The sequence below is a fragment of the Phycodurus eques genome, chromosome 10 (genome assembly GCF_024500275.1).
Source record: "Phycodurus eques isolate BA_2022a chromosome 10, UOR_Pequ_1.1, whole genome shotgun sequence".
NCBI lineage: Eukaryota > Metazoa > Chordata > Actinopteri > Syngnathiformes > Syngnathidae > Phycodurus > Phycodurus eques.
Genome location: NC_084534.1, coordinates 20,839,755 through 20,862,321, shown reverse-complemented (window position 1 = coordinate 20,862,321; position 22,567 = coordinate 20,839,755). Strand labels below are relative to the sequence as shown.

The window sequence follows — 22,567 nt, the reverse complement described above, 5'->3', positions numbered from 1 at the left end:
ATTGATTGTACATTCCAAAAAATACAACTTCAAACCGGTAACATTTCATGTTTGGCAATACTCCATCGTGAATAAGCCATGTTAGCAATGCAGCAGCCGTGCACGGTAATTAGTGAGCTGGGGCATTTCTTTGGGCAGAGGTGCGAGGGGGCAGATGTGGGGATTGAAGTTAGGTTATGTTCAGATCTTGCTAGCAGTTTGCATACCCTACCATTGTAAAGCTTTAAAATTACATTGGTGTTTGGGTTATAGTTTAGCTTTTTATTGCTAAAAACGTCAGTAGGAGGTAAATGGTGCTGCAGTTTTAGCTCCATTATTCATTCGATTGTATTGAAAAACGTGCTGAAAAAAAAACAATGGTGACAAGGAGTTTCTCTTGGTAGGAGCATAATATGTCCTTTCTTCTCCTTAATCTTTGAGAGTGCAAACACATTACATTACAAAATCAAAAGTCACACCAGGACTTTTGTGGCTGCAATTTTCTGGATGAAAATGACATAGGAATGTGGTAAAACACTCTCAAAACTGTTCACGATTTTCACAAAAGTTGAAATATTGAAAGGCATTCATCTTGTCTGACAAATTTCACGAAAGTGAATATTTTAATTTCAACAGATCCTGGTAACCTCTAGCATCACATATTCTAATCAAGAATACATTTACAACATCGGGTATACTGTTTTGGGTGATAATATACCACATTGCATTTTTGTGTGTGAAAATGAACAGAAATAAGAAAAGCAACACGACACTTCAAACACATCTTACAATCTTTTGACACTTTCTGTCATTTCCAACCAAAAGATATTCATTAACAAAGTTTTTGAAATCGACTCCTTCAATGTTTCCTTGTTAACAATGACAACATGCATTCATGCAGAACTTGTGCAAGACATGCATGAGTAGCCACTCCCATAACAACAATGGTGGACACCTTGCGGTTGTGCTTATTATGCAATTGTGTGGCACATTATTTCTTGAAGTCAAATTCTATTCAAAGGTTGTACACGGAAGGACAAGCAGTTGACGTGTAAGTATTGTATCCAGTACAACATTTTGTTTGTTTGCAGTCAATTTTGCAGATCCATGTGAATGAGCATTGTGTTGACAATGTTGTTTGTTAAATCATTTTGAAATACTCGTGGAAAAGAATTTTACCACATTGTTATCATGTAAATATGCCCTGGGTATGGAATGGGAATATAACAAAATGTATGTACATATTACCTATGTAAAACAATGTATCTTTTCTATTATTAGCAGAAGTAATAATATTAGCACTAATCCTGTACGTTACATCTCATTATATGGCACATTAATCCTTAGGCTATGTTATTTTTTTGTGTCCAACCCCCTTTCCCTTTATCACAATTTAACGCTTAAACTGCTCTGCATGGAAATTGGTACCTGTTTGTCACTATTTCGTGATGTCATCATGACTTAGATCAGGGTCACTTACCTTTTTTAAAACTGAGAGCTACTTTTTGGGTACTGATTAATGCGAAGGGCTATCAGTTTGATGCACATCTATGAAATAAAAAATTTGGCCAAATTACCTTGAATTATTTTCTTATTCATGTTCATCTAAGTGAAGGCACTGATCATGCTTGATTATGATTTCGCTAATATTTTTAGAACAAGCCTGCTGGTGTGTGTTTTTTTTAAAAATCAGTTTAATTATCTTTTCAGAAACAAAACAAATACTTGCTCATTTCTGTCATTAGTCATGTCTTTTATGGCGTGGAACTCATATTTCCCAGTAGTCTCAAAGGCAGCATTAACTCTATGGCAGGCGAATGGCCACCCTGCACATGGGGAGTCTTGGTTTCTGTTGAAGTTTTTCTATGGTTTTAGGGGAGTTTTTCCTCTATATTCTGGTTTTATTACTTGGTAATGTGGTGTGTAGTTTCTAGTTAGAGAAAAGGTTTCTCTTTGGTGCTGGGATTACTTGTAATGTCGTGTGTAATGTGGGTCGAGTCTAGAGGAGGAGTTCTCATTTTGCCCTTTACAAAGGAGACAATTTTCCAATGACCCCCTCTTAATCCTTTACACCAACTGAATATATACAACCCCAATTCCAATGACGTTGGGACGTTGTGTTAAACATAAATAAAAACATAATACAATGATTTGCAAATCATGATCAACCTATATTTAATTGAATACACTACAAAGACACGATATTTAATGTTTAAACTGATCAACTTTATTGTTTTTAGCTAATAATCATTTTATGGCTGCAACACGTTCCAAAAAAGCTGGGACAGGTGGCAAAAAAGACTGACAAAGTTGAGGAATGCTCATCAAACACCTGTTTGGAACATCCCACAGGTGAACAGGCTAATTGGGAACAGGTGGGTGCCATGATTGGGTATAAAAGGAGCTTCCCTGAATTGCTCAGTCATTCACAAGCAAAGATGGGGCGAGGTTCACCTCTTTGTGAACAAGTGTGTGAGAAAATAGTCCAACAGTTTAAGGACAATGTTCCTCAACGTACAGTTGCAAGGAATTTAGGGATTTCATCATCTACGGTCCATATCATCAAAAGGTTCGGAGAATCTGGAGAAATCACTACATGTAAGTGGCAAGGCCGAAAACCAACATTGAATGCCCGTGACCTTTGATCCCTCAGGCGGCACTGCATCAAAAACTGACATCAATATGTAAAGGATATCACCACATGGGCTCGGGAACACTTCAGAAAACCAATGTCAGTAAATGCAGTTCGGCGCTACATCTGTAAGTGCAACTTGAAACTCTACTATGCAAAGCAAAAGCCATTCATCAACACCCAGAAACGCCGCCGGCTTCTCTGGGCCCGAGCTCATCTAAGATGGACTGATGCAAAGTGGAAAAGTGTTCTGTGGTCCGACGAGTCCACATTTCAAATTGTTTTTGGAAATTGTGGAGGTCGTGTCCTCCGGGCCAAAGAGGAAAAGAACAATCCGGACTGTTATGGACCCAAAGTTCAAAAGCCAGCATCTGTGATGGTATGGGGCTGTGTTAGTGCCAATGGCATGTGTAACTTACACATCTGTGAAGGCACCATTAATGCTGAATGGTACGTACAGGTTTTGGAGAAACATATGCTGCCATCCAAGCAACGTCTTTTTCATGGACGCCGCTTCTTATTTCAGCAAGACAATGCCAAACCACATTCTGCACGTGTTACAACATCCATCCATCCATCCATTTTCTGAGCCGCTTCTCCTCACTAGGGTCGCGGGGGTGCTGGAGCCTATCCCAGCTGTCATTCGGGCAGGAGGCGGGGTACACCCTGAACTGGTTGCCAGCCAATCGCAGGGCACATAGGAACAAACAACCATTCACACTCACAGTCATGCCTACGGGCAATTTAGAGTCTCCAATTCATGCATGTTTTTGGGATGTGGGAGGAAACCGGAGTGCCCGGAGAAAACCCATGCAGGCACGGGGAGAACATGCAAACTCCACACAGGCGGGGCCGGGGATTGAACCCGGGGCCTCAGAACTGTGAGGCTGACGCTCTAACCAGTCGGCCACCGTGCCGCCCGTGTTACAACAGCGTGGCTTTGTAGTAAAAGAGTGCGGGCACTAGACTGGCCTGCCTGCAGTCTAGACCTGTCTCCCATTGAAAATGTGTGGCGCAATATGAAGCGTAAAATACGACAACGGAGACCCCGGACTGTTGAACAGCTGAAGCTGTACATCAAGCAAGAATGGGAAAGAATTCCGCCTACAAAGCTTCAACAATTAGTGTCCTCAGTTCCCAAACGTTTATTGAATGTTGTTAAAAGAAAAGGTGATGTAACACAGTGGTAAACATGACCCTGTCCCAGCTTTTTTGGAACATGTTGCAGCCATAAAATTCCAAGTTAATGATTATTTGCTAAAACAATAAAGTTCGAAGATTCAATATCTTGTGTTTGTAGTGTATTCAATTAAATATAGGTCAAACATGATTTGCAAATCATTGTATTCTGTTTTTATTTATGGTTAACACAACGTCCGAACTTAATTGGAATTGGCGTTGTAGCAAAAGCTATTATTCTTGAACAAAAACTAAAATCCAGTTTAGATTAGAACAGTAAAACGTAACTTTGGACTCCAAAACGCCGGTAAAGGCAGCTTGTAAAACATCGCTTTGGACCAGCGCGTCACGGGACAATAACAAGCCGGCCGGCAGGCGCTGCTCCTCGGGCTGCCGAGAGCTTCACTTGCCGCTCCGGTGTCAGTCGTCTCGGTTGTGGTTGCGTGGCGGGGTTGACGATCCGAGCTGTCAACTGATGGGGGGTGGGAGGAGGAGTACAGCCTGCTACGGAACAGCGTGTTCCCAGCAGACCGAGCTCGGCACGGAACGGGTTACAGGTCAGGGTGTCTATTTGGAACACAGTGTTCTCATCAGCAGCGGCGGCGGTGCAGCCACAGTACAGCGGGAACATTGTGTTACTTTGTGGCCGCTTTCCAAGACCTGCCCTTAATTTCATAAGAAACGCCCTCCCCAAACCCCCCCACCTCCCCCGTCCCCCTCACAACCCTCTGCGTATTTTCCGCTTCCAGTCCCTACATCCTCCCGACTCATTTTTTTTTTTGGACGTGTACTCCATGTGACCGCTGCGTTTGTGGCGTCCGAGACAAACACGACACGTCAATCCGGGGAAAGAAGCTCGTAGCCGCGTCGGAACATCTCGTACCCAGGACGTGACGTGCGACGCGCCGCCGCACTCATCAAGCAAGAACTGCTGAACACGGCAGAGCACTTCACGCTCACCTCGTGGATTTTGATTGAAAAAAACCCCCACAAAAACAAAAAGAAGCACGAGAAAATGTGAGTTCTATCAATTATTTCTGCTCCACCTGTGACTTAATTGGCATGTTTGTTATGGTTTCGAGGGATTCGGTTGCTCTCTGTGGTCATTGAGTGACTTGGGACAATATTTTTAAATGCAGCCTGAAGAATTAATTAATGTTGAAATGATGAAAATTGGCTCTATGTGATGTATCTGATGCCGGTGGTATGAATGAATAAGGAGTTGGATGTGTAGGATGTAAAATTTGTGGGGGCATGCAAGTGGGAAAGGGGGATTCAAAAGACTCACTCTTTCTGAGTCGCTGTTTTAAATCACATGAAAATGAGTAATCTTTTTTTCATGATCTGAGAACATTGTAAGCCAGAAGAGTTGAGAAGTCGAACATGTATTTACCTTGAGATGCAAATGGCTCATTTGGCTGGAATCTGGCTCATTTTGTGGCATACTCGTCAAAACCTTTATGATATATTTCAAAGAAATAAAAAGCAAAGAGGAGCAAAAACAAGACTTCTATTACATGCAACTCCTTTGAACACATCACATATGTCTGGATACCCATTTGGAAATATAATCTTCCATGTTGAAATTGTCCTTTTTTCCTGCCATTACGTGAAGATCCTCTGAACACAAAGTGTTGTGATGCATGATCATTTTTTATATTTAAAATGACATTTTTTTCGAGAAGGGTAACAAAAATACAACACACTATTGATGTAATGCTTTAGATATTACACAGTTGTAAGATAATCAATATTATTATAATCCTAATAATTCAGTGTCAACGAAACAAGGCTCGTCGATCGATTTATTGCCCCCAAAATTGTACATACACTAGAGTGTCTCAGATGTTCTCGCATAGTTCAGGTAGGGTCTTTATTTAATCGATTTAACAGGTTGTTTTCGGAGGACACCGCACTGGGATACATGGAAAGATACAGCGTCGTCATAGTTCTTATCGCACAAGGTAACAGTTGTTCCCTTACAATGCGATTGATGCATTGAAGGAGATGGAACGTTGTGGAAGATGACTCAAATGGAACAGGTTTCCTCAGAGGGGATCTGAGATTGCTGAACACCATCAGGCCAATACCGGTGGGGAACTGAATGGAAGGAACATTGTGTTCAGGCGCGCACACACAGTACCGATCATTTGTGGACACTGCTTTGACTTGCATTTATTGCGTGGGGAGTTATTATGTTCTTTCCACCAAGTACAAACCACTGTATTGCATGTATAAGGAGTACCTGAAGTTTACATTTTCGGTAACAAAAGCACAGGAAAGACATTGCCATAAGCTGAGGCTCCTACCAATGCACATACCGATTGTCTTTGTAATCATGACTCAAAAACAGAAGGGTTTTTACAAAAGAGAATGAAATGAAGACAAAGGGTATACACTGAGAGACGAAAGACAGACGTTGTTATTTAAAACATTTGACCAAAGGAGCCCAAACAAGGTTACAAGTGGAACTGTCAAGCTGAACAGGAGACGACTGAATTTGATTCAGGTGTTTTGATTGCGTTGTCACATTCTGGATCTTTATAAAACTCGTCCCTGTACATAGGAGTACGCTCCGTCTCCATCTTCCTCTGTCTTCCTCTCGAGGCTATTATGTTCCTTTCCTTGGTTGAGCTCCTTTTACCTCAGCACACAATGTTCTTTCCTTGACTTGACTGACAAAACACTTGACTGTGCGGAGGACAATTTTGTTCCTTTCCTTTTTAAAGCAAGTACAGTGCGACCTTAAAAGGATGAACTCCGATTTTCCCATTGGAAAAAATAAAAATAAAAATCTGAAATAGAATACTGTCTGAAAACTGTCGCCATCTTAACGGTTAATAAAATAAAACAAGTAGTGTATAAGGAAGTGGGGGGGGGGAGAGAGGCTTGCTGATGAGTCAACTTGGTGCATCACCCCTTTTAACGTTCTTAAGATGCTCATTAAGCTCAAGTCTTGACATCATGCATGAGGGAAGTTTACACCAGCAATTTTAATTGTATACTTTCCAGAAAATGTAGTGAAATTCCCGACTCTACAACTTTATGGGACTTCAAATTTGGAGGTTTCACTGTATGCTACCATGCCCTTCTGAGCCTTTTCATTCCTTCATTTACTTCCGCCACAGTCGCTGTTTAGGGTCTGAAGAAAAAGCTGAACATCATCTTCCTGAATATCTGCTACACTGAACCTTGAACTTTACACTTCTGCAAATCCAAATCTTTTCAGTCAGCACCATGGCGCCTCTAAATTCAATTACCTTGTTTGTCTGATGATGTTCCATCTCATTTCTATTAATGTTAAGACCATAGTTTGTCAAACATTATTGAGCCAAGGCACATATTTTACATTAGAACAATCTCACAGGGAAGATAACTTTGACACGATTCCGATTACAAGCTACTCTGTTGAAAATGTAACTATTTTTGTTAACTTTCTCAAACTAATATAACTAATTACATTTGTTTACATTTTGATTACTTTTCTAAATTTTGAATGAATGCTCTCCACTGTCAGCCATTTTCACATTTTAAGCTGTGATAGTGCTAAAACCTTTCAGCAGTACTTACGACTACACAAAGACAATATAATAAAAGACTCCACAAGATTGAACTTCAGTAACTTAACAAATCTATAAACTTTCACAATCAAGACTTTCAACAGTCAATGCAAATTTGGAGAAGGACTTAAATTAAAGCACTTTCTCTGTGTCATTCAAAACTCTAACCGGCCAACTGAATGATACATGAAGTTAACAGATCTTACATGCTTTGTAACTGTAAATGCGTCCTCAGGTTCGACATTGACTGTTTGACGTCAAAAAACAAAATAACAAGATGACCTGCACATAGTTGCACACAATGCATATAATCACAACAAGGGGACAAGGAACGTTGCCCTCGCCCATGTCGCCACTTAGCTGGCACATGACCAGAGAGAGCCAATCTCAAGTATCGGCTTAGGAGAATGATGTTAATAATATTGTAGCGACGGTGAAAGCCATGCTACTTCCTAGCATGCTGCGCGACACACTTTTGTAAATAACTGCAGTTATACAAGCGAAACGTTGCTCTTGCCTTTGTTTCTGCCCACATTGTTACAAGTGTGTGTCTTAGTGATATGTCGGGCTAGTTGGTAATATGTCGGGCTAGTTGGTATGTGGCCATTATATTTAATGAAACCAAAACAGATTTTTTTTGTGATGGTTTATGACCATTGGCCATGTTCGCTGTACTGCTCAGAGATCTGGTAACTTTTTAGCGGCATAAGATGTTAGTGTGTTCTAACGGCTAACTGCACAATACATCAGAGCTTTTGCAGGAAACCTTTCAAATCTAACTATTTGTAATCAATGAACTTTCCAAAAGCAACTAATTACATATATTCTTTAAATATAATGTATTCCGCTTATGTAAATGTTAGATTAAATTACGTAATATTGTTACATGTAATTCGTTACTCCCCAACATCACGGCACACATCAAACAAAAATGTCATAAAAAGTATATACAGTGTGGTAAATAATGATGGTCTTGTCTCAAATTAGTCACACATTTGAAATAAACTCTGGGCCTGTTAGTTAATCACAATCCGATTTACTTAACAGCAATTGAAGAAACAGACACGGAGACACACTGAGATCTGAAATAATTAGGAAAGGATAAATGAATAATTTCCCGTGTCCGTACTGTACTACACAAAGTGGTTGGAAATTCCTGAGTTAGATGATTCATGTGAGTAAAAATATGTATGTAGCTTTTAGTGTTGCTACAAGTGTTCTGTGATTCTTTATTTGTGGCTCAAGATTCAGTTTGTGGCAGGTGTCACCACTTGATTTTTAGGACTCTTTGTTGACAAAGTAAAGATTGCATTTTTATATGGAAATGGACATTAAAGGGAGTGGAATTCAGGCCTGTGCATGTGTTTATTTATAAAACCTGACGTAGTGTGGAGTTTTATGAATCTGGCAAAGAGAATTTGCATCCACATTTCTTTGAAAGTATGCAGTTTTAGCTGTACACACACATTGTTTTATGCATTTGACCTATACGATGCACACTCACTTACACACACACACACACACACACGAACAATAGAAAGATTGTGATCAAGTATTGCAACATCTACTCAAAAATAGAAACGTCGCCTCAATTCGTGATGAGACAAGCAAAACCTCCAACCGGTTCCAAATTACATTATCCATCAGAATTGTATCCCTTTGTGCTTATCAAAGCTTTTTATCAGCACTGCCACATATTTTGCTGACAGTGTCGCATTACTGCAAACAAACTCGTGTTGAACTCTTAAAAGTTTTATTTCACAAAGGGTGAGTGCTTGTTTTAATCCATCCATTTTCTGAGCCGCTGATCCTCACAAGGGTCGCGGGAGTGCTGGAACCTATCCCAGCTATCATCCGGCAGGAGGCGGGCTACACCCTGAACTGGTCGCCAGCCAATCGCAGGGCACATACAAACAAACAACCATCCGCACTCACATTCACACCTACGGGCAATTTAGAGACTTCAATTAACCTACCATGCATGTTTTTGGGATGTGGGAGGAAACCCGAGTGCCCAGAGAAAACCCACGCAGGCACGGGGAGAACATGCAAACTCCACAAAAGAAAAATGATATCGGCAAGTAAATCAGAACTGGTCACTCAGATTTACCTTTTAAATGCAGTTGAAGTTGTTACTTTGCAAAATCTCTACATTGTAGCTTTTTGCAGCAAAATTGCAACTATACCAGACTCTGTGTTCTTGAATAGATAGACGTTATGCAAGATGAAAGATAAATATTTACTGGCTATGTATGTGGATAAGAGATTTTACAGTACATCTTGACAAATCATATTACAACCCCAATTCTAATGAAGTTGCGACGTTGTGTAAAACAGAATACAATGATTTGCAAATCATGTTCAACCTATATTTGGAATTGAATACACTTCAAAGGCAAGATATTTAATGTTCAAACTGATAAACTTTATTGTTTTGAGCAAATAATCATTAACTTAGACTTTTATGGCTGCAACACGTTCCAAAAAAGCTGAGACAGGGTCATGTTTACCACTGATTTACATCACCTTTTCTTTTAACAACATTCAATAAACGTTTGGGAACTGAGGACACTAATTGTTGAAGCTTTGGAATTCTTTCCCATTCTTGCTTGATGTACAGCTTCAGCTGTTCAACAGTCCGGGGTTTCCATTGTCGTATTTTACGCTTCATAATGGGCCACACATTTTCAATGGGAGACAGGTCTGGACTCTTTTACTACGAAGCCACGCTGTTGTAACACGTGCAGAAAGTGGTTTGGCATAAGCAGGGGTGTCCATGAAAAAGACTAGTCGGACCACAGAACACTTTTCCACTTTGCATCAGTCCATCTTAGATGAGCTCGGGCCCAGAGAAGCCGGCGGCGTTTCTGGGTGTTGTTAATAAATGGCTTCTGCTTTGCATAGTAGAGTTTCAAGTTGCACTTATGGATGTAACTGAACTGACTGATGAACTGTATTTAGTGACATTGGTTTTCTGAAGTGTTCCTGAGCCCATGTGGTGATATCCTTTACACATTGATGTCGGTTTTTGATGAAGTGCCGCCTAAGGGATCGAAGGTCACGGGCATTCAATGTTGATTTTTGGCCTTGCCGCTTACATGCCGTGATTTATCCAGATTCTCCGAACCTTTTGATGATATTATGGACCGTAGATGATGAAATCCCTAAATTCCTTGCAACTGTACGTTGAGGAACATTGTCCTTAAACGGTTCGACTATTTTCTCACACACTTGTTCACAAAGAGGTGAACCTCGCCCCATCTTTGCTTGTGAATGACTGAATAATTCAGGGAAGCTCCTTTTATACCCAATCATGGCACCCGCCTGTTCCCAATTTGCCTGTTCACCTGTGGGATGTTCCAAACAGGTGTTTGATGAGCAACTTTGTCAGTCTTTTTTGCCACCTGTCCCAGCTTTTTTGGAATGTGTTGCAGCAATACAATTCTAAGTTAATGATTATTCACTAAAAATAATAGTTTATCAGTTTGAACATTAAATATCATGTGTTTGTAGTGTATTCAATTAAATATAGGTTGAACATGATTTGCAAATCACTGTGTTCTGTTTTTATTTATGTTTAACACAGCGTCCCAACTTCATTGGAATTGGGGGTTTGTTAAATTGTTAACACAAGGTTTTCTATTCTCCAGCACCACTGTGATGCCCACAAGCAGAAATGACAACTGATCAGGATTTTGCTATGGGCGGGCCCTTGGCAGTGGACTTGTTTGCTGCAAAGGGCACCGATGTAACACCTAAAAAAGACCAAGGAATAACCAAGGTATTTTTTATTGTCATCCATTTTAGTTTGTTTTCAGGCTATTTTTCTGTCACATTAAAGAGGCTTTTTCAACATATTTTTTGTCTTCCTGCTTTAAGGTTGTCAAGCGTCAGGGGCATGATGGCGAGCGCCCAATGATTGGAGACAGAGTGACAATCCATTACACTGGAAGGCTCCTCACTGGGAAGAAGTTTGACTGTAGTCGAGATCGCAAGGAGTCCTTTTCCTTCAATGTTGGCAAGGGTAGGTGACTCACCCCTTTTTCTTTATTCTTCTTGTGAGCAAATAGAATACTTGAGACAACATTTTTCTTGTTGTGATAAGAACGTTGACAGATGTTGGTGAAAAGGTTTTTATTTAAATCCATAGTGAATGGAGATGGGCATAATTATCGAATATGTCATAGTCCTGCCAATTAGATGGAGTTTTGTGTCCATCCATCCTTCCAAGGTTACGTTTACATGCTACGTTTTATGTTGTCCATGGAAGCCTCGTTTGCCCAAAATGTAAAGCGGTGTGGAATTTTGGCCATGTTTTTCCCCCTCCGTATTCAAGTTTTGCTCAGTTTTCTAGCTGTCTGTCACGGTATCTGTGGTGGGGGTTGAGTGTTTTATGGGGTTGTTGCTTAAGTCCTGGAGGCTCATGTGCATGACGGTTCGGCCCACAGTTCACCACAGATGCCAGTACGTTCCCTTACCGCCTGTCACATTCTGATGAGTCCGTCACATTTCTCTCATTCTGTCAAGGCTTTCCACGAATGAAAAATTGCCATGTTTGTGGCTCCAGCAGAGTCGAATGAAGCACCTCTGCCTGGCCCGGCTCCAGAGTCGGTGTCAGCGTGGGGGGCACATACAGTATACTGCTCAATAAATGTTTGATAATTATAGCGTTCTGTTAACAACAACTACTAATCAAGCTCTTGGACCAAAATATGCAAAATTCACATATTCAAACACAATTTCAATTCACATACGCACTGCACAGAAGTGGAAGTGCAAAACAGTATAACAAATTGTGAAACACTTTTAACATTTAAGAAAACACACAAAAAAAAACCGAAACACTTTTAACATTTCAGAAAAGACAAAAACAAAAGCAGAAACACTTTTACAAAAAGACGAAGCAAATTACAATTGCGGAAACCCGGAAAGGGAGGGGCCCATTTCACAGACATTCTTGGAAATCCCACGGCCTTTCTCGGCAAGACCCGCTTCAACATGATTGGCTCCAGCATCGCGGGAAGGGTAAGCTACACAGATGGAACGTGATGTCCATCCCAAATAGCGATTGTATAAATATATCTTTTTATGGTTTAAGAAATGTGATCAAGTACAAGATATTGTATATACAGCATCAAACGCCTATACAGGCTCGCTGTTCAGGGCGTCCGTATATACAATCGCTATTGGGGATGGACATCACGTTCCATCTGTGTAGTTTACCCTTCCTGCGATGAAGGAGTCAATCATGTTGAAGCGGGGCGGTCATGCCGTGGGAAAGGCCGTCGGATTTCCAAGAATATCTGTGAAATGGATCCCTCCCTTTCCGTGTTTCCGCAATTGTAATTTGCTTCATCTTTTTGTAAAAGTGTTTCTGCTTTTGTTTTTGTGTTTCCTGAAATGTTAATGTTTCGTGTTTTGTTTTTGTATTTCCTGAAATCTTATTGTTTCGTCTTTTGTTTGTGTGTTTTCTGAAATGGTAGTGTTTCGTGTTTTATTTTTGTGTTTTCTGAAATATTAAAAGTGTTTCACAATTTGTTATATTGTTTTGCACTTCCAGGCCACCGTACATATATGCTCCATGCATGGAAAAAGGAATTCTGAACATTCCAACTGACAACCCCATCTCTAACACACCTAAAAATCCATTAAATGCTTATTTTTCACCATAGTATGAAATTTAGTTAAATGTCCTCATTGAATGAGTTCTGTAACACTTTTCATGGTGTGTTACTGCTAATCTTTACTATTTAGAGTTGATATCATAATAGGGCTGTCACAATCTAATCTTTCTAGAATAAATTATGCTGTTGATATTTACTTGAGTACTTGAGTAATCGCTGCCCCCCCCTCCCAAAAAATCAAAACAATTTTCTTTCCTTTTTTTTTTTGCATTTTATTCTCATTTTTGAGGGTTGGAGTTTATCCTTAACCTGCATATGTTGGGACTGAGAGTTTGAGATATCAAAATTAGCCTTTGCTAAATGGTTCACATTGATTAGCATTAGCGTGCTAGTGATGACCATTTTCGGTTAAAAAAGAAAAAACTAACTACCATTCACCTCACTCATACATCATGTAATATGTACATTACACATCTAAGTGTCTTTTAAAAAAAATCACATACAAATGCTTCTCTATATTTTTTGGCAACGTTTATCAGTGGCCTATTTTTGAAGCCCAGTTATTCGATTACCCCCCCCCCCCCCCCCCCCCCCCCCCCATCCCTATATCATAACATGGACGAGTTTCGTTAATGTATGGAGAGCCATGCGTTCCTAACTGTTGCTTTAAACATGAAGCTACAGTATATAGCTAGCTACTCATCATATTTAGTTAGTTCCCACTTGTAAATAAACTTTAGTCCTATGGCTTGGTCAGTTTTTCTTATTTCAAAATAGGTTATGTGCAAAAACCTTTCAGTGTTTTCCTTGCTGTTATTTCTCTGTAGTGACGAGTGATGAAACAGCATTTTAAAACTTTACTTCTTCTTTTCCTTGCCTCAAAACAGGACAGGTCCTCAAAGCATGGGATATTGGCGTGTTATCGATGCAGAGAGGAGAGGTGTGCATGTTGCTGTGTAAGCCTGAGTACGCTTACGGCGCCGCTGGAAATCCAGACAAAATTCCTCCCAACTCGTCAGTGCATTTTGAGGTAGGTATGGAATGTCACCATTGACGTTTGGGCCTTGACTGGAGCGTGCATTCCATTGCGCGACCGTCTCTGTGGACAGAGCAGCCATAGTCCTCAACATTGCTGCTGCTTTAAAAAAATATAAACAATAAACAAACGAATGGCTTCAACAGAGCGGATTCCTTTTTTTTTTTTTTTTTTTTTTTTTTTTAAATATTCCAGCCACAGCCCAGACCGGAATCCTCTTAGAAGGCTTAGAACTCACAATCAGACACATTTGTAGCACCTTTGCAAGACAGAATCGTCAGATATCTTCAAGTCAAGATGGGCCATGATGAACGACTCTCAAAAAGACGTCATTGTCATTAAATCGAAAGTTCCTGGGGTCTCTTGAAAGACACTATATAAATGTAAGTTATCATTATGATTATGATTATGATTTTTATATTTGATTTTTGGGGGGTAGGCACATTTTTGCAACCTGGAATTCTAAAACATGTTTTCATTTTAATTGATAATATAATTCATTTTCCATACATGCACTAGTGCGAGTCTAAAACATGGCCTTTCATAATGGCATGTGATTGTGAAAGTCTAAGAGAACGCGTATCCAGCTTTAAGAAAAAAGCGGCACTAGGAAAACTCTGCTAGCAGTAGCACAGTAAACGTTTTGCCACATCTGCTACGTTGGTGGCATAACTAATTCCTGATGGAGGGTTACTGTAACAGTTTATGTTAATTGGTTTGAAGCTTTGTTTTTTTGGGACGTACAATCACCTGAAATTCAAAAAGAGGTGACAAACATACCTGTCAAGCAGAAATGTTGCTAATCTGGTCTATGTGCTCACTAAATGGCGAAGGGGACCATGACAAAGCAAACGCAGGAACTTTAAACGTCCAGATGGTCTTTTGTTAACACAAGAGGTCCCCTCGCTCTGCTTCTGTTGTTAGCAAATGAGAGATGGGCGTTTTTTTTAAATATTTTCCGGAGGTAGATATTCTGCCATAGTTTCAGCTAAGCTCCTGACACCCAAGGTAACTGGCCAGCACCACAGGCTGCGAGGCTGTGGCCCAGTGCACAGAAAATGACACTTTGTCAGTCACGCCTTCTCTGTCAGACTGGTTGTTCTTCCTCGGGCGCAGTGGTTTTGGTTTTGGGGTTTGGATTTCATCACAGATCAGGTCATACTGACGGTTCTAAGAAATATGACAAAAACAGATTTTTTTTTCTTTTAAATTGCAAGCTCCCCTTAAATTACAGTTGGAGGACATTAGAAATGTTGTCTCAACATATTCAGTAAAATCATTGACCCATTACCAATGGCTCTTTTGTGACAACTCCTACGTTTTTTGTTATGTATGTTCGCCTCCCACACCAAATGTTCCCTTGCACGCTGCAATGTTTTTTGTTGTTGCTCAACTTGCACCACTTGTGCCAGTATTATTATTTTTTTGAATAAAAATTACTCATGAAGAATGTTTGTTTCTATTCAAACAGATTGAGCTGCTCAAGTTCGAGGGAGAGAAGCTTACAGATGATGGCGGCATCATACGAAGGATAAAGGTGAAAGGGGATGGCTACTTAAATCCCAACGATGGTGCAGTTGTAGAAGGTAATCCTCTTTCCGGATAATTACTCATTTTGCATTGGTTATTATAGTGATTATATGACAAAACACTACATGGAAAGCTGTGTTGTGTCACCCCTCAGTACATCTGGAGGGGAGCTGTGACGGCCGATTGTTCGACGTCAGGGACCTCAGCTTTGTTGTCAGTGAGTCAGAGGATGAAGGTGTTCCCCTGGGAGTGGACCGCGCCATGGACAAAATGCAGAAAGGAGAGTGTTGTATCCTCCATTTAACAAAAATGTAAGTAATTACTTCTATTTTTATCTTTACTATTAATTACAGATTAATGAGTTATGGTATGGTAGCATTTTTTGTCAGTCCTCAGTATACAGTACGTGGAAAATACAGAGGGTTTTTTCAAGAGACTTTTTTTTTTTAAGAGAGTTTTTTTTTTTTCTTGGGGGGGGGCATACCATTTTTTCTGTATTTTTTATAACAATGTGTACAGAATCCATTTTGCACACCTACTGAAGTGACCAAATATCGTTCCTTGCGCATTCGTTGGCATATTAATGTGAAATTCTCTAATTAAAGTCAAGTAGAATCAAGTTAGTATTGTTTTTGTAATCTCACTTGATGTTTTTAAAAAACAGTTTACATAGCATTATCGTATCATTTGTATTTTTTTGTTTTTATTGAAATAGTCTTGATGTTTTACATGCTTATTATAGCAATATGATAAAACTGGCAAATGTTGATAGCGCGTGTGCGTAAAGCAGCTGCCTGGTGTTATTTATGTTTCACGGGTAAGATTTCCTAACCTGCAGAGTGAACGTCAAATCTGAAATTATGTTACTACCCAATTTGATATATGCAGGACGTGTCATATTCTTTTCGCTTCCACATTTAACTCGAGATGCTGCTGGAACCTTCATTTCCCTGAGGGAATTTCTCCCAAGAGTTTAATAAAGTACGACCCCCCCCCCACAGGTATGGCTTCGGAAGCAAAGGAAAACCAGAATTTACAATTGGGCCAGACAAAGACATTGTTTATGAAGTGACACTCAAAGACTTTAAAAAGGTGAGCACGAGCCAAGACATCTTTTAACACCATAATATGAAAGTAGTTTTAGCTTTAATTTAAAGACAATTTTAAGACTGTTGTGTATGCTTCATCAAGGCGAAAGAGCCATGGGAAATGGAGTTGCTTGAAAAGCTGAGTCTGGCTTTAGAAGTCAAACAAAAAGGGAATCGGTATTATAAGGTAGAGCATCCTGGCTTTTCTATTCTAATGAATATAAAATATTGTCTGTCGTTGTGCACACAATAACATTATTTTGTTGTTCAGGCAGGACACTACTACCATGCAGTCATCCAGCACCAGCGCATCATTTCCTGGTTTGAGATGGAGTGCGGTAATGGCTTGGAACAGCAGAAGCAGATTAATGACTTTCTGTTGGCGACCCATCTGAATTTAGCTTTGTGTTTCTTGCGCATTCAAGATTACTCACTCGTAGTGGAGAACTGCAACAAGGTGCGCCGCGTAAAACTGCGTTTGAGTTGGTCGCAGTACATTAGTGTGTATACATTATTAAGTTACCCTGTGCAATGTTGTTGTTTTTGTTGCCGCACTCAAGGTAATTGAGCTTGACGCTTCCAACGAGAAGGCCTTGTACCGCCGTGGCGAGGCCCGTCTCCTCCGAAATGAGTTCAGCCTGGCCTTGGTGGATTTTCAACACGTGCACCAAGTAAACCCCGCAAATCGAGCAGCTACAAGCCAGATTGTCAACTGCCAAAAAAAGATGAAGGAATATCACGAGCTGGACAAGAGGACTTACGCAAACATGTTCCAGAAGTTGGCTGAACAAGACGCCAAGGTCTGTAAATGCATTTTTTTGGGGGGTCAAGACCAGAGGTTTGTAGAGTAACCAAATGTTGTACTCAAGTAAGAGTACTGTTTACAATAAAATGCCTCAAGTAAAAGTAAAAAGTCATCCTCCAAATAATTACTTAAAGTATTGTGAAAAAAACTACTCAAGTACTGAGTAACTAGTGAGTAGCTTCTGATTTATTTTTTAAATCAGAGCATGAACGTCAAATAAAATTAAAAAAATACCTAAATAAAATATGAATGTGCAAATTCAAATATTACTGAACAATATCGTGTATTCTAAAACATATTAAATAACATCTTTATAAAATAAAATCTTTGTAAAATAAGAAATTAAGGCAAATTTAACTCCAAGAAATTTTCTTATACTACATTGTTTCTACAGCACAATATTGTAGGCTCACTAGGCAGATTACAAAAACAGGAACAATGCTGCATTGAATACAAAAGTATACACACCCCTGTTCGAATGCCGGGTTTTTGTGATGTGAAAGAATTAAGTAGACCCAAGGTAAATTATTTAAAAAAAATTTCCACCATTATTGTGACTTTGAATTTGCACAACTGAATTTATTTATCTTTTGGAGCGTTGAGGTGAAAATAAACAACGGAAATATTCTTGTATATGATTTACTTGGACTTGATGTTTAACTTGCTGCCTTCTTGGCCAGGTCACCATTTCAAAAGAGATGTTCTGTTTTAACCTGTCTTTTACCTGGTTAAATAAAGTTTAAATACAATAAATAAAAATAAATCTGGTTGCACAAAGATGTACTCCCTTTTGTAACCGTCAGTTGGCTGTGTTCAGAAGGAAACGATCACATTCAAACTCATGTGTGCCTCGTACAGCACATTCATAGGGCTTTACAGCTTTGCTTTATCCACTAATATGACTGAATGAAGAAGCTGATTGCTGAACAGACTTGTTCTTGATAGTGTGTGTGTGTGTGTGTGTGTGTGTGTGAGCGAGAGAGAGCGAAAGAGAAATGAGAGAACAAGATGTATGTTTTACAGTTACTTGTGACCATAAAATAGGGCTAATGGTGTCATATGCACAGCCAAAACAACAGCAAAAACATCTGCAACTTACCACAATGTCTTTTCCGAAATTAGAAGTGGGATGAAATATCCAAGTTTGGGCAGTGACAAAACTACGCTGCATATTAAAGCTGTTGTTTTTCGTAGTCTGTAATGTAAATACGAATCGTGAGCGACTATCACGACTCACTCACTTTGATTGGCTCGCGAAGCCCAATAGAAGACTTTGTGTGCGGACATGTGACTTTCTTGTGTCGGTAGTCCAACATCCCTGTGGTAACGTTGGATTGGAGCAACGGCGCCTGATGCAGAAGTGGAAAACGAAAGTCTAAAAATAGATCGCACACGCACTTTTTGATAAATGAAAGTAGTGACCGGCTTGTAGATAATTGTAACAGAGTAAAAGTACAGTTTCTTCTTAACATTAATACAGAAGTAAAAGTAAAAAAAAAGTAAAAAGGTATGATGCCTTAAAACTACTCTGACAAGTACAATTTATGAGTAAATGTTACGGAGTGAATGTAGCGCGTTCCTACCCACCTCTGGTCAACACACTTGAACAATGTAACAATGTAACGAGATCAAATAAAAGAACTATATCAAAAATATTCTGCCTCTGTAATGACAATGCTCAGTTTGATTGACACTGTCATTATTAAAGTAACGATTCTTGGAGCAATGTTCGTGAACCACAATATCTGTGAAGCACAAAATTGAGTGGCCTTTGGCCTTGGTCATTTCACGTGTGTTTTCTTCAGGATTATATTGGCCTCTAGTGTTCATTTGGTGAATTGTTGATGTTCATGCTTAAGACTTTAAAAACATTTTTTTTTAAAGGAGACATACTGTCCATCCATCCATCCATCCATTTTCTGAGCCGCTTCTCCTCACTAGGGTCGCGGCCGTGTTGGAGCCTATCCCAGCTATCATCGGGCAGGAGGCGGGGTACACCCTGAACTGGTTGCCAGCCAATCGCAGGGCACATATAAACAAACAACCATTCACACTCACAGTCACACCTACGGGCAATTTAGAGTTGTCAATTAACCTACCATGCATGTTTTTGGGATGTGGGAGGAAACCGGAGTGCCCGGAGAAAACCCACGCAAGCACGGGGAGAACATGCAAACTCCACACAGGCGAGGCCGGGGATTGAACCCCGGTCCTCAGAACTGTGAGGTGGACACTCTAACCAGCCGTACACCGTGCCGCAGAGACATATTGTGCTTTGATTTTATTTTTACAATGTAAAACAGGTCCTAGGTATGTCTGACATGATTTTGTCAAAATAGGCAAAGGATCAAGTGCACTTTTTGGTTCTTGTGAACATTTAGCCTATCATGGGTGGAGAAACTCATTGTGGCGCCACTTGATGGATGGGCAGGCACTCCAGAGACCCAACTATTTTTCTACGAGCAGTGAAAAAGTATATTTTCAATAATAACCTCTTTAAAACTTCGAATGATTGATTTTAGCCTGTTTGAGTGTCTTTCATGCCATAAATGACGAGCAACACTCCAGAAAAGCACACTTTTCCATGAAAAATTTTGTGCTGAATTAATTATCACTGCATTATCTGATCTGATCGAAACAGGGTGAGAAGACAAAGAGGAAGAGCACCGTGAATGGTGTACTGGGCATTAAACGTCGACGAAGTCAGGACCACGTGTGATGTCCGTGAGGAAATAAAAAGAAGAGTGTTCATCAGACGAGAGCCGAGGCACGCTGCAACCTCCAATCCAAACTCCAATATTCCCATTCCAAAGCAGAGTATACATTTCTCTTTCTGTCACACGGACAGCCTAACTGCCAGAACACACCTGTAAGTGGCTTCAAGACCGCTCATCTTTGCCTGTTTTTCAAATAGACATTATTGACCTCCATTTTATATGGTTTCTAAAATGAGATGAGGTGTGCCTCTGCGGTCTATGTCCACATCTCCAAACGTGGAGATTGCACATCACCATTGGCTGTTTTGGACTAAGACTTGAATTTAACGTGCAATTTGTTCTTTGGATAACATTTGTCAGTGATGTGTGCAAAGATGGCTTTAAACAAAAACATTTATCTTCTGCAAAAGTCCTTGAGGAAAATTGATGGATTACTTGCGTGTCTTTGAAGGTATTCACCTCGTAGAATGCATATTTCACAAAATGCATAGTCTCTATCACCTTGGGCCTAAATCAGTTAATACTAAAGAGAAATAAGCACAAATGAAAGATGCTAAAGATAACCAAAACAATATAACCTCTTTCTCTCGCAATCCCAACAAATTTATTCAGTCACTACAGTGAACACTTTAATTAATTCATAAGATTACTACAGTTGAAAAATGGCTCAACATTTTGGGAAAATAACTTTTCATGGGAATTTAGCTGTGGAATTTTGGGCATATTTAGGTATTCAATAATTAAAATTGTTATTAACAAACATTTGATATCTATTTCAAGATGAAAAATGTATGCAAATGACTGAAAAATAACTTGTGAATCGTAGATAGCAAAGTTTTTTAATAAAAAAAAAGAAATTAACCCAAATTAACTGACGAACATGCAGGGTGGAATTTGCATTATAGCTGCTTTTTATAACTCAATTTAAGGTCCCTAAAGTGCAAGTTTACAGTCTATTCCTTTAATTAACCAATATATTTCTCTTCACCCTTCTAATTTCCCCAAAATTCCTATATACAATTTTGAATTTTGAAAATCCACAAATCCTGCCAGGGTATGATTCATTTAACTATATATATTAATCTAAGCATGGTATTAAAGTGTTCCATTTAACACATCCTATAGCCGTTGAATGGCAACCTGTTCCGTCAGATAAATGACTTCCCACCTTTGGGACTGATAAAGATCGTAATATGACTTTGAAGCAATGACTATATTTTAAAAAGTCGCAGCTTTAACAAATGAACACTGAACTTAAACTAGCGTTTCTAGGCAAACTTGTTAGAACATTCTGCGTATCCAGAAAAGTGGAGTTCCTAAACAAGACCATTGGCTACAAATATGAACGCGTGCCCTATACTTAAAAAGGACGGCCTTATGCTGCCATCAGCTTATGTTTCTTGAGGAAATTTTTAAGTTTTATAAGATTAGGCTTGCAGCATCATTAAATGGTTGTTTGCTGTCTAATATAACACCCACTAATGTCTAATGTGTTTTTCCTGTCGTAATCATTGCATGCTGACTGATTGCGCCACCTTTGACGCACACAAAGAAATGCGAAAATTAAGTGGGGGCTTTTAAGGGAGACATTACATCCCAAACAGGACAAACATAAGTAGATAAGGGGCAGTAAAGAAGCCACTTCTGATAATACGATCAAATCAAATTGGGATCATTTAGTGTTAACTGCTCCTTTATGGATCTAATTTTTATGGTGTGAATGTTAATAGACGACGATACACTTATCAAATCAGATGATCTTTTGAGACAATGAAAACAGCCATTTCTCGCGGTCTGAGTGGTAATATTAATTTTTAAATTTACTGTACTGCTATGGCTGCAATTATTTTGTGCAGTGGATGTGAGGTTGAAGTACTCTTTCTATTATAAAGGCTCATTGATCATCTTTGATTTTAAAGTTTTCAGCCCAATGAAACCCCAAAAATAGATTAATAATTGGCAAAAATGGACAAACAAAATATGGTAAAAAAGCTCTTACTAATTTGGTTTGAACGGAAGCTACGGGTTTATCCTACACGTTTACATGTAAACATCAGACTTGTGTTCCGTGTTTGAAGCTGGCATTTATGCAAAAGAAAGACTTACAGGCAAAAATTATAGGTACCATTCGTGTGAGTGTTATGTATTTAATTTTTTTTTTTTTTGCACTTCAGAAAGATTAAACATTTGCATTAAGGAAAATGTGTCTTTCACGTTTGGGCTAAGCAATGCTCATTTATAAAAGCCAATGCAATGTGGAAAGTTAAACACAATCCTTTCCCTGACGCTGATGTTCTAATTTCAAAATGCATTTTGTTCCAGACTCATAAATGGTCACTATTGTAAAACCCTCATTAACTGTATGGCTATGCTTCAAGTTATGTTTTCATCCTTAATTATGCAGACACACACACACA

At 39.4% G+C, this 22,567-nt stretch overlaps 1 protein-coding gene across 3 annotated transcripts; it reads left to right on the top strand.

The window, feature by feature from the left end:
* Positions 1-930: 930 nt before the first annotated feature.
* Positions 931-22,504, top strand: fkbp5 (FKBP prolyl isomerase 5). 3 transcript variants are annotated; one of them, XM_061686866.1, is made up of 12 exons: positions 4,452-4,807; positions 11,001-11,131; positions 11,230-11,374; positions 13,862-14,004; positions 15,482-15,596; positions 15,695-15,851; positions 16,542-16,632; positions 16,732-16,815; positions 16,900-16,966; positions 17,054-17,085; positions 17,189-17,428; positions 20,075-22,504. In XM_061686866.1, the coding sequence occupies exons 2-12, from the start codon at positions 11,027-11,029 to the stop codon at positions 20,150-20,152; spliced, it is 1,257 nt and encodes a 418-aa protein (XP_061542850.1). In that variant the 5' UTR covers positions 4,452-4,807; positions 11,001-11,026; the 3' UTR covers positions 20,153-22,504. The 3 variants fall into 3 exon arrangements, with proteins under 3 accessions (XP_061542849.1, XP_061542850.1, XP_061542848.1); XM_061686865.1 differs by lacking the exon at positions 4,452-4,807 and adding an exon at positions 931-1,030 and having other exon boundaries at positions 16,900-17,085; XM_061686864.1 differs by having other exon boundaries at positions 4,458-4,807; positions 16,900-17,085.
* The last annotated feature ends 63 nt before the right edge of the window (positions 22,505-22,567 follow it).